We start from the raw sequence: 13,528 nt of genomic DNA on the forward strand, positions 1-13,528 counted from the left end.
CATATCCTCATTGAACTCAGTGCAGCTCTGCTCATGCAACTCTAATTGAAGGATTGAGGCCTGAATGACCACTGTTACTCCTAAAAGCTTTGGTTTCTCGCGGATGGCAAACCCCACAGATACTTGGCACCAGACAGTTTAAAGAATATCGCAGGTATGTTGGTGGCATCTTCTTACTCAGAACTAGAACTGGCTTGAAACTTTATCAACAAATTTTGATATCACTACCCCCATTTTCCAAACCAGCTCTATTCATAACCATAGTAGATCAAACCATATTCAGCTTTCTGTGGCTGATCAACAGACACATCTTGTGTTGGTTGCTTACAGAATCATTGGGAGAAGAGACCAAAGTGTTACCCACTCCCCAGGGACTATTTCATTTTGTCCTGTAGGGGAAGGAATTTTCAAGTGTGGTAGCAGATTTAAAAATTTCAGTCTAATTATAAGCAGTACACCTAAGGACAGAGCTAAATGAAATCTAATGCCAGCAACCAGTCAGATGAAATGAGCTGAGAACACTTCTAACCTACTATCTGAGATAAAGTAAACATAATTAAATTGAATTGCATACCCAGAATATTATATATCCATAGTATATTATTAATGAACTTCCCAAATTAGTACTTCTCAGACTGCAATACAACTTTTTTTCAGAGCTTCATTTGAGATAAGCCAAAATTCTCTTGCCAAACAGTGATGCTAACAAAGTGAGCCTTTATTCCTCAAACATGAAACCATTACAACAAGCTCTGAATGGAATGATAGACACAACCAAAAGCAACAAATTACAGAATATTTTGTGCTTGTATAATCTCTTCATCTGACAATCTCAAGGCACCTTGTCGCATCAACTGGGATGAATCGAGCCCTGTGCCTGAATTTTATTGATCATGATTGCATATTTTGTAATTGGAGCTCAATTAGTGCTGCAACTGAGGGAATGTAGCTTGATGCTTTGATGACTAGTTGTGATGAATTAAATGTTCTGATGCAAGAGATAACAGATTGTGGTCTCCCTATACAATTGCATTGTTGATCTTCTGTATTAGTTCCCTGCCAAGTATCACTTACCTGAATGAGTCACATTTGCCCTTGCTGTGTGTCTTATGTCAGCTGAAGTGTTCTCCTTTCAGCCCATCCTCCAATGACCAGATGTGGTTAGGGCTTCCTCCCTTTTGCAGGTTCCTCTCACCCCTGCCAGGGTTCTTGGTGCAGCACATTGATGCAGGAAGTGGGGAAGAATAGATGGCCAGCATAGCTGCTGATTGGTCCTGAGCATTCACAGGTCCCAGCATGGGCAGAGACAAGAGGGTTTAAAAAAATTCAGGGACAGAAGACTGAGAAGTAGGGAGTATGAAACTCCACCACAGCAATAACGGGGAGGACAAGGTAGTGGACTAGAGACCATGGTGAGGGGAAAGGTGAGTATATGTGAGCAGAAAACTAGGGGTCAAGGTGGTTTTGTGGCCAATGTACAGGATTGCACATCAGATCTGGGTTTTCAGTCTCCAGCTTTTCCTTGGTCACACAGCAAGTTAATAGCAAAGTCACATTGCCCGTGCCTCAGTTTACTAATCTGCAAAAAGGGATAAGAACACTGATCTACTTCTTGGGTAGGTGAAATCACCTTGCAATCCTTGGCAATATTAACACTACTTATGAGAAAGCAAACTTTTTAGTTCAGCCTCACTTCACATGCTCACATCTGCAAATGTCACTTGAACTAAGAACTGCATTGAAAAATGTGATATAGGTATGCTAAAGAGGGCTGGGGAAGAACCCAAACTGTTTTTTAAACAGCACCAAGGGAATACCTATCAGCTGTCACATTTTACAAAGATTTTTGCCAATTTTTTAGAAGTTCATAATGTGTTTCATGAAACTTTGAACAAACTTTGGTTTTTGAAAAATCAGCTGCTTTCTCTCAAATTCACACTTCTGAATTGTGGTGGTATCTCAGTTGCCCAAGTGCAAAATGGGGGTATTATGTTTAGTACAAGTAGTCTCTGAAAATATACAGTGAGAGATTGTAGCTATGGGTAGGTAAATTATCCCCAACTTACTGACCTGGAGACCAAGATTCTAAGATTAAATAGTATTCCTCAGATGCATTCTGATTTAATGTATTAAGCATGCAATTAGGAATCAGGAGACTGTGGTTTCTAATTCTGGTTCCAATGCTAACCTACTACATGATCTTGGGCAAGTCACATGCCTGGGAAGTTTCATACAGCTTCCTTGGGGTGTTCTGCTGAAGATTTGGCCCTTCTAGCTTTGGACACAAAGCAAAGTGAATTTTCCAAATAGAAAGAGCTGAGTGATTCACTGAGAATCAGAGTGGTTTTGGATTGCTAAAATTTAGGTGGGAGCACCGCTACTGGGATTTTCAAATTCTTGTTGCTTGTCTGATGCTGTGCATTCCAGATACTGCTCCTCTCTTTGTCCCTACTCTAAGGTTACCCAGAACTCTTCAGCAGCTTTCATGACCGGCTGGAACAGTGTATGGCCTCACTCACATCTTGAGTGGATGACAGACCTCAGATAGTGGAAACTAGCCATCGGTTTTAGAAGTGATTTTAAAACAGCTTTTCAGACCCACAGCAGCTCACATCTTGCCTACACTAATGGTAGCAATATTGAACTTTTGTGGGAAAAGGCTGTGTCTAAACTAGACTGCTGTGTCTCTTGGGATTTTGGTTTGTATTGTTTCTGTAACCTGTATGTTCAGGCTGTGTCAGTTATTGCATTACTTTCACTTCTTTAAACTGCCATGTGTGTGCTGCATGTCTCCAGCTACACATGCACAGCAAACACTTATTTAAAAACACATTACTGGAGGGATATTCTGTGTTAGGAGGCTTTCCCCCAGCATAATTGTGTCCCCCTTGTAGAGTAATGCCAACAGCTTTGAGGTCTTGCTTAAACTGCTGTAAGTATATCTAGGGTTTTCATCAAAATGGGTGTGCTTCTCTTGATCCTTTATCTTCCAGCTATGAAGATAATATTCTGGCTGACTTTAGACCTCTTCTGAGCTTCAGCTCTGGCAGTTTCTTCTAAATATTTAAAGAAACTCTTGAAATATGCAGATTAGTGTCCCACAGATGGTTTCAACCAGGCCCTTTTTATTAATTATTCAATACATGGTAACTAGACATCCTCATTCAAGCATTGTCAGTTCAGGAATCCTCCTCTAGAGCATTTAAAGTTAGCTGAATAATGGCAATTCCTGTTTTTGCATTTCAAATTGGCAATGGCACATACGGTAGAGCTGAGAGAAAAATGAGAAATTTTGAAACACTCGCTCACACCACGAAAATGAAATAATAGAATTAAAATATAAGTTGTATTAAGAGTGGCAACTTAAGTGACCCTTATGTGACTTTTCTTCATAGAAGGCTGTGAATTCATTGTATTGGAATAATGGAGCCCACAGAGTCCATTAAACTGCCCAGGATAGCGACAGTTCCATTATGTAAAAATGATTTTCCTTATAACAGTTCTCTCCCTTGCTCCTTTGTCTTAAAATGAGTAGAATGATAATGCTGTACAACCTTTAAATGGGGAAAATAGAAGTTTAGTCCTGTCTCAAGGCACTAATGACACAATGTAACTGGGCCATGTCTATAGTATAGGCGTGACTGCTACAATGCCATGGTATAGATGTAGACTACAGATATGGAAGATTTTTTTCCATGGGAACTACACTTCCTTGAACAGTGGTAGCTAGGTTGATGGAAGCATTCTTCCATTGACCTAGCTGCTTCTACATCAGTGGTTCCCAAACTTTAACAACCTATGAACGCCTTTCACTAAAATGTCAAGTCTCGTGAACCCCCTCCTAAAAATGAATATTTCCAGGGATTTTCTCCTTTACCAGAGTATAAATGATAAAAGCATTGATCTTGGAAATATAAAATTTGTTTTTATGACATGCTTATTACACACTATTTATTATTAATTATTAATCATTATAGTATTTTTATTACATTATGAAAATGGCAACACTCTTCCAAGATCTCACTTTTGTAGATCTCACTTGTATCACTTTGAATTAGCCTGTTAGAAGACAAGGCTCCTATGTTTCATCAAGGACTATCAGACATGAAACAGCATGAAGGTATTTAAGAAGCCAATTCAAAGAGTTCCTCCCACACAAGCATTCAGGTCTTGAGCAGTCCAGGCAAACAACGCATGTTACAACAAACCTTAAACTTGTTCTTCAAAATAATTTTTAAAACAATACTAGCTTCCTATTTAATTTTAAAAACAGCAAAAAATATCCACCTCCCTTTCCATTTCTTACAAGGGGTGTTGAAGTTTATCACACTGAGGAGATTTAGATATGCTTGGTTTGATCTGCTTAGCTCTTGGAAGTCCAGGGGCTCTGGGCTGCTGGCCCCATGCTATCCCTCGAGACAGCTCTGTCCGCCATTAGGGAATTTTTTCCTGAGAATCCCCTGTAACATTTTGCGAACCCCGGTTTGGGAGCCACCGCTTTACACTGAGGACTAGGTTGACATAGCTACAGTGCTCAGGGTGTGGATTTTTCACACCCCTGAATGTTTGTAGCAAAGTTGAACTGGGTTTGAAGTGTGGACCAGGCTTTAAAGGGATGCACTTAGCTACATTAAATGACTTAATTATCCTGTATTTGTAATATTTTCTAGAATCTGATTAAAAGATTGATTTCCTCGCCGCCCCCCCCCCCCCGCCCCACTACAGACTTAGTCCTTCTTCACTGCCAAACATTTTATTTTGCAGTCTTTGTTGCTGTGACTATAGGGAAGTCACATGGATAGTGTTGTATCTGTAACAAAGTTTTCCTTGGTTTGTGAAGTGGCATATATAAATTACATATTTAGAACTGATCATGGCCCCCAGTAGAGCACATCCGTGAAAAGTCTCAAGCCCTCAATATTTTTTTGGTCTTTATCTAAAAAAAAAAAAAAAAAAAGAATAGAATTGTTCCACAATACCTTTTTGCATAACTAGAATCTGTTGCTGAAACTAGCACTTATTATTTTACCATTTACCATTTTTATACAGTAATTCAACCAATTTCATTTTAGATCAGCAGATTGCTAGATACTTAGCAGACAAAAAAGATTTGGAAGTTTCATTCTAAACATTGACATAAGTGAGGGGAGGTGATGCTAGGCACACTTTTTCTCTTGGTGTCTTTGTTTTCTCTTGAGTGATATTATCCTGTCCATCTTTTGAGTAAGGACTTTTATCTCTGCTAAGAATCCACACAGATAGAGGACCCTCGTGTGCAATGGCGGCGGGAGCAGGAACTTATGCTGAAGGATTATCTGATACTGGCCCAAGAGGCAATTGCTGCTCAGAAAGAGATCTACCAGGTGAAACAGCAGAGACTTGAATTGGCCCAGCAGGAATACAGGCAGCTACATGACGTTTGGGAACACAAACTGGGCTCTCAGATCAGCTGTAAGTATTAAACTGTCTAGCAAGTGGGAAACAGCATCATGATACAACCAGGAAAACAAATTTGTAACTTGTTTTTGTAACTGGTTTTGGAGTAAAGTTAACTCTTTGCAGCTGGCTCCTGATAGGACAGACTTTTAACATCAAGGGCAGTGTCTTACCTATGGCTTATCTGTCTTCAAACTAAATCAGGCTAAAGAGGAGAGACACCAATATCTCAGGTGGGCAAATGATCAGTATGGGGATTAGCAAACTGTAAGGTAATTAAATGTAATTAATGCTAGATCCCCAACTGTGCCAGAAAGTGTGTGGTGGGAGGGTAAAGGGACACGGTCAGATGTGCCTATCTGCCACCTCTGTGCTCCTCTGAAACCTGGGGCTGTCAAGGAATGGTTTCACAAAAAGAAAAGGAGTACTTGTGGTACCTTAGAGACTAACAAATGTATTTGAGCATAAGCTTTCGTGAACTACAGCTCACTTCATCGGAACGTGAACATGTAGCTCACGAAAGCTTATGCTCAAATAAATTTGTTAGTCTCTCAGGTGACAAAAGTCCTCCTTTTCTTTTTGTGAATGCAGATTAACACGGTTGCTACTCTGAAAGGAATGGTTTGGTGCTTACATTCATAGCAATTCCCTGAATGCTGTGTAATTATACTTGTCAAGCAAATCCATCCACATGCACTCCTTACAATGAGGCTGGATGAGCAGTAGTGTAGAGCTAGCTGTTTCTCTTCCACACCACCCAAAGATTGTCCATGTGATGTTTCAAGTTAGGCAAAATAGATTCATAGATACTAAGGTCAGAAGGGACCATTCTGATCATCTATTCCGACCGCCTGCACAGCGCAGGCCACAGAATCTCACCCACCCACTCCTACAAAAAACCTCACCTATGTCTAAGCTATTGAAGTCCTTAAATCATGGTTTAAAGATTTCAAGGAGCAGAGAAGCCTCCCTCAAGTCACCCATGCCCCATGCTACAGAGGAAGGTGAAAAACCTCCAGGGCCTCTCCAATCTGCCCTGGAGGAAAATTCTTTCCCGACCCCAAATATGGCGATCAGCTAAACCCTGAGCATATGGGCAAGATTCACCAGCCAGATACTACAGAAAATTCTTTCCTGGGTAACTCAGATCCCATCCATCTAATATCCCATCTCAGGGGATTAGGCCTATTTACCCTGAATATTTAAAGATCAATTACTTACCAAAATCCCATTATCCCATCATACCATCTCCTCCATAAACTTATCGAGTAGAATCTTAAAGCCAGATAGATCTTTTGCCTCCACTGCTTCCCTTGGAAGGCTATTCCAAAACTTCACTCCTCTGATGGTTAGAAACCTTCATCTAATTTCAAGTCTAAACTTCCTGGTGGCCAGTTTATACCCATTTGTTCTTGTGTCCACATTGGTGCTGAGCTGAAATAATTCCTCTCCCTCTCCGGTATTTATCCCTCTGATATATTTATAGAGAGCAATCATATCTCCCCTCAGCCTTCTTTTAGTTAGGCTAAACAAGCCAAGCTCCTTAAGTCTCCTTTCATAAGACAAGTTTTCCATTCCTCGGATCATCCTAATAGCCCTTCTCTGTACCTGCTTTAGTTTGAATTCATCCTTTTTAAACATGGGAGACCAGAACTGCACACAGTATTGTAGGTGAGGTCTCACCAGTGTCTTGTACAATGGTACTAAAATCTCCTTATCCCTACTGGAAATCCCTTTCCTGATGCATCCCAAAACTGCATTAGCTTTTTTCACAGGCATATCACATTGGCAGCTCATAGTCATCCTATGATCAACCAATACTCCAAGGTCCTTCTCCTCTTGTTTTACTTCTAATTGATGCGTCCCCAACTTATAACTAAAATTCTTATTATTAATCCCTAAATGCATAACCTTACACTTCTCACTATTAAATTTCATCCTATTACTATTACTCCAGTTTACAAGGTCATCCAGATCCTCCTGTATAATATCCCAATCTTTCTCTGAATGGGCAATACCTCCCAGCTCTGTATCATCTGCAAACTTTATTAGCACACTCCCACTTTTTGTGCCAAGGTCAGTAATAAAAAGATTAAATAAGATTGGTCCCAAAACCGATCCCTGAGGAACTCCACTCGTAACCTCCCTCCAACCTGACAGTTCGCCTTTCAGTAGGACCCGTTGCAGTCTCCCCTTTAACCAATTCCTTATCCACCTTTTGATGTTCATATTGATCCCCATCTTCTCCAATTTAACTAATAATTCCCCATGTGGCATGGTATCAAATGTCTTACTGAAATCTAGGTAAATTAGATCCACTGCATTTCCTTTATCTAAAAAAATCTGTTACTTTTTCAAAAAAGGAGATTAGGTTGGTTTGGCACGATCTACCTTTTGTAAAACCATGTTGTATTTTGTCCCATTTACCATTGACTTCAATGTCCTTAACTAATTTCTCCTTCAAAATTTTTTCCAGGACCTTGCATACTATAGATGTCAAACTAACAGGCCTGTAGTTACCCGGATCACTTTTTTTTTCCTTTCTTAAAAATAGGAACTATATTAGCAATTCTCCAATCATGCGGTACTACTCCTGAGTTTACAGATTCATTAAAAATTCTTGCTAATGGGCTTGCAATTTCAGATGCCAATTCCTTTAATATTCTTGGATGAGGATTATCTGGGACCCCCCATTTAATCCCATTAAGCTGTTTGAGTTTCGCTTCTACCTCAGATATGGTAATATCTACCTCCATATCCTCATTCCCATTTGTCATGCTACCATTATCCCTAAGATCCTCTTTAGCCTTATTAAAGACTGAGGCAAAGTATTTGTTTAGATATTGGGCCATGCCTAGATTATCTTTAACCTCCACTCCATCCTCAGTGTTTAGTGGCCCCACTTCTTCTTTCTTAGTTTTCTTCTTATTTATATGGCTATAGAACCTTTTGCTATTGGTTTTAATTCCCTTTGCAAGGTCCAACTCTACTCGACTTTTAGCCTGTCTCACTTTATCCCTACATGTTCTGACCTCAATTAGGTAGCTTTCCTTGCTGATCTCTCTCATCTTCCACTCCCTGTATGCTTTCTGCTTCTTCTTAATCACCTCTCTAAGATGCTTGCTCATCCAGCTTGGTCTACAACTCCTTCCTATGAATTTTTTCCCCTTTCTTGGGATACAGGCTTCCGATAGCTTCTGCAGCTTTGATTTAAAGTAATCCCAGACCTCCTCTACTTTCAGATCCATAAGTTCTTCAGTCCAATCCACTTCCCTAACTAATTTCCTTAATTTTTGAAAGTCAGCCCTTTTGAAATCAAAAACCCTAGTTGCAGATTTATTTTTGTTAATCCTTCCATTTAGTTTGAACTGAATTAGCTCATGATCACTTGAGCCAAGATTGTCCCCTACAACCATTTCTTCTATGAAGTCGTCGCTACTCACCAAAATTAAATCTAAAATGGCATCCCCTCTAGTCGGTTCAGCAACTACTTGATGAAGGAATCCATCAGCTATTGCTGATGGAAAATCTGAGCCCTATTATTATTACTAGCACTGCTCCTCCAGTCTATATCTGGGAAGTTAAAGTCTCCCATGATCACGCAGTTTCCGTTAGTATTTACTTTACTAAAAACATTAAAAAGGGCTCTATCCAATATCCAAATTAGATCCCGGAGGTCTATAGCACACCCGAAGCATTATTGTAGAAGAGGCTTTACTAGTTATCTTCCCCAATGTAATTTTTGCCCAGACGGACTCCGTCTTATCCATTGCATCCCTTCTTATTTCTTTACATTCTACCTCATCATTGATATACAATGCTACTCCACCACCTTTACCTTTGTTTCTGTCTTTCCTAAAGAGCACATACCCTTCAATACCTGTAGTCCAGTCATGACTACTATTCCACCATGTTTCTGTTATCCCTATAATATCTGGTTTCACTTCCTGCACCAGTAGCTCTAGTTCCTCCATTTTGTTACCTAGGCTCCTCACATTGCTGTACAAACATCTTAATTTTTGCTGTTTGGCCTCGCTCACATTTTGTACCCTATTAGGCACAGTCATTCTACAGCCAGTATAACCTATTAGACTAGTATCCACACCGCCCTTGCTCCTTATATACATTCTCCTACCCACGGCGGTATCCTTTCTTACTTCGTCGTCTTCCCTCTCAATGCTAAAATCTGGCGTGGAGATTACCTGGACATCTCCCAGCCATCTCCCCCTAATTCCTAGTTTAAAGCTCTCTTTATCAGTTGTGCCAGCCTTGATCCTAGAAGTCTATTTCCTTCTCTACTGAGATGAAGTCCATCCCGAGAGAACTGTCCTCTTTCTGTGAACGCCTCCCAGTGGCCATACATCCCAAAGCCCTCCTTATAGCACCACTGCCTAAGCCATCTCTTGACAGTCATAATCTTGTCACACCGTTGTTGCCCTTCTCTAGGAACAGGAAGGATCCCACTAAAGATCACCTGAGCCTCAATTTCCTTAAGCGTCTTCCCCAGCCTAGCATAGTCTCCCTTAATACTTTCCAGCGAGAATCTAGCCGTATCATTTGTTCCCACATGAAAGATAATTAGGGGATTCTTTCCCGCTCCCTTTAGGATCCTTTTCAACCTCAGGTCTACATCCCGTATCTTAGCACCCGAAAGACAGCACACCCTTCTATTCTCAGGATCAGCTCTAGTTCAGGCCTGTCTATTCTTCTCAATAAAGAGTCCCCTATCACATAGACCTGCCTTTTTCCTGGTGACAGTGCCATTCTCCAGTCTCTCTCCTGTTCCCTCTGGCTGCAAGTTCTTTCCATTCCTATTTTCCCTTATAATCCTCTTCAACCCATCCTGTATCCTCCTGGGGCTCATATTTGGTGTAGTCTCCCTTGACTCTTCTGCTTTTCCTATAGGACTAGCCTCTCTTCTCTTCTTCCTTACCCTTCCACCTTCAACAAGTACCTGCTGAGCCCCTTCTTCATTTTCCAACTCTGCAAACCTGTTCCTAAGCTCTATTTCTCCTTCACTAGCCCATCTTTTCCTCTGCCTGGTTCTTTTAGTCACATGCTTCCACTGACCACTTTCCTCACCCAGTCTCCCCTCAAAATTCCCCAGCCCTGCTTCTATCTGTAAGTCTGAGCTTTTCCCTTCAGATACCTCATATCTTTGCTCCATCATCTGCTCAAACCCCTTCCTAAACTCCACGAGACTTTCCACCTGCATCTCCAAACCTCAGATCCTTTCCTCCATCAGCTCTATCAGACGGCATTTCATGCAGAAAAAACTCTTACCACGTCCCCCCTCCAGGATCATGTACATACCACAGCTTCCACATCCAGTCATCCTCAATGAGTCTTTCACTACAGGAGTCACTCCCACAGCTGCCTCCGTATCTGTCATCGCCTTCCCACCTAAGTCCTGTTAATCTGGGAAACACAAGTCACACCAAAAAGACCACCACTCCCCCCAGCAAAAGCAAATCCCAAACAAGCACCACAAAACAAACTCCTCCAACAGAACTCCCACTCAAACTCCCCTGTTTACAGCTCTGTTTGCTAGCTCCTGTGCCGCTGCAGCTGTCTGTCTGAATCAAGGACTGCTTCTGAAACTCTGGCCTTGGAACAATTGTCAATAGCTAGTAATGATTCAAATGTTCATCTTATTTCACAGATATGTGAACTGTATGATGACTGGAGTGTTCTCCTGCTTTGTAGCTGAACAGTCAATTTTATGAAGATTCCCTGTCCTCACTTTCTATATAACTGGTCTTCCAGCCACCTCTTCCTGTCCACTCACACTGCCTATTTTCTCTTTTTCTTTCATCCCACTTCCTACTGTTCTCTGGGTCTGTCTGTATGAGTGCTGGGCCTGAGTGCATCTCTTCCTCTGCTGGATGCTGACTTAGTCTAAGCTCAGCAAGTTGCCACACTGTATTTATTTTCTGAAATAACATGTATGGATGGCAAAATAATTTTAGTATATTATGTAAGTTTTCATGTAAAATGTTATACATTAGCACAGTGTTGGAAATATTCAGGTAGCGCACACCTACTTCTCTGGGCTTTGACATTCCAAACCACTCATGTTTATGTCATCAGAACACACTGATTTCCCTTTCTATCCAGATATGTCTGTAGTACTGTCTATGCATTTATATGCATTGCTATATCAGATCAGACTAGTGGCCACCTAATTCAGTATTCTGTCTGAAAGGGGTCTGTACCAGCTGCTTCAGAAGAATATGCATTGAACCCCACAAAAGGCAAAGTTTCTTCCTAACCCAATCAGTTAGAGGCTGGATAATGCCCTGAAAAAGAAATGATTTGTATCCCTTCCAAAACATTGGGTTTTTTTTAATCCTTATTGCTATAAACTTTAGATCAGTGGTGGGCAACCTGTGGCCCATGGGCTGCATGTGGCCTGTCAGGGTAATCCACTGCCAGGCCGCCAGACAGTTTGTTTACATTTGCATGGCCGCCCACAACTCCAGTGTCCCTGCAGCCCGCACCACTTCCCGCAGCTCCCATTGGCCAGAAACAGTGAACCGCGGCCACTGGGAGCTGCGAGCGGCCATGCAAATGTAAACAAACTGTCTGGTAACCCACAAGAGGATTACCCTAACAGAGCTGCATGCTCTAGATGTTCTCATTATCCACATAAATGACCAAACCTTTTAAAATCCTGCTGAGCAATTTTTCTCAATTATATCTTGTCAATGAGTTTTACAGGCTAATTCTGGATTACATTAAAAGTTGTTTAAGCATTTTAATTTTGCTGTCTTTCAGTTTCATTGAAATATTCATCTCTACTAGGAGGACTGTCATGGTTCCTTCCCCACTCTGAACTCTAGGGGGGACAGATATGGGGACCCGTATGAAAGACTCCCCTAAGCTTATTCTTACCAGCTTAGGTTAAAAACTTCCCCAAGGTACAAACTTTGCCTTGTCCTTGAACAGTATGCTGCCACCACCAAGCGTTTTAAACAAAGAACAGGGAAAGAGACCACTTGGAGATGTCTTCCCCTAAAATATCCCCCCAAGCCCTACACCCCCTTTCCTGGGGCAGGCTTGATGATAATCCTTACCAATTGGTACAGGTGAACACAGACCTAAACCCTTGAATCTTAAGAACAATGAAAAAGCAATCAGGTTCTTAAAAGAAGAATTTTAATTAAAGAAAAGGTAAAAGACTCACCTCTGTAAAATCAGGATGGTAAATACCTTACAGGGTAATCAGATTCAAAACATAGAGAATCCCTCTAGGCAAAACCTTAAGTTACAAAAAGACACAAAAACAGGAATATACATTCCCTCCAACACAGTTTATTTCATCAGCCATTAAACAAAAGAAAATCTAACACACTTTCTAGCTAGATTACTTACTAATTTAACAGGAGTTGTAAGCTGAATTCTTGATCTGTTCCCGGCAAAAGCATCACACAGACAGACAGAACCCTTTGTTCCCCACCCCAGATTTGAAAGTATCTTGTCCCCTCATTGGTCATTTTGGGTTAGTTCCAGCAAGGTTATCTTAGCTTCTTAACTCTTTACAGGTGAAAGGGTTTTGCCTCTGGCCAGGAGGAATTTTATAGCAGTGTATACAGAAAGGTGGTTACCCTTCCCTTTATATTTATGATGATAAATAGAAGTGCTCAATCTAACTTTGCTATGCCACTATTCCAGCTTGTATGCCAGTATGTCCCCTATCTCATCTCTTAAGTAAACAGCCCCAGACATTTTGGTCTCTTCCTGAAGCTTTTCCCTTTTTCTGAATCCCATTCACTTCTGTTGTATATTACTCAGGACTCTGTGAACTATAAACTGTATGCTCATGCTGGAGAGTTCTGATAGCATCCTGCTAATGTCTCTGAAAAGAAAACTACAGTTTCGTACTACAGGGCATAAATGGATCATTGCACAGATCAAAAAACAGTTTCCTTGTCGCTAGCTACCCCTTAAAATAGATCCCAGTGGTGCAATTATGTGCCTTCTGAAGCATAAGGGTTTTGTCCACTGATGAAGACAGGATGCTGCACTTTATGGAACATTGGTCTAATCCACAGTGGCACATCCTATGGTCTGCCACGTCCTCAGGCCCTTC

The 13,528-nt window shown here is 41.1% G+C and overlaps 1 protein-coding gene across 2 annotated transcripts in view; it reads left to right on the forward strand.

Moving 5' to 3' along the window:
* The window catches only part of WWC1 (WW and C2 domain containing 1), a 150,706-nt gene that overhangs the window by 74,888 nt on the left and 62,290 nt on the right, over positions 1-13,528 (forward strand). For both annotated transcript variants that reach the window (XM_038412492.2, XM_043491011.1), the window contains exon 3: positions 5,248-5,451. In XM_038412492.2, the coding sequence (XP_038268420.1) occupies positions 5,248-5,451 (204 nt within the window). The remainder of the gene's footprint in view (positions 1-5,247; positions 5,452-13,528) is intronic.

This window comes from Dermochelys coriacea, chromosome 8 (assembly GCF_009764565.3).
Source record: "Dermochelys coriacea isolate rDerCor1 chromosome 8, rDerCor1.pri.v4, whole genome shotgun sequence".
NCBI lineage: Eukaryota > Metazoa > Chordata > Testudines > Dermochelyidae > Dermochelys > Dermochelys coriacea.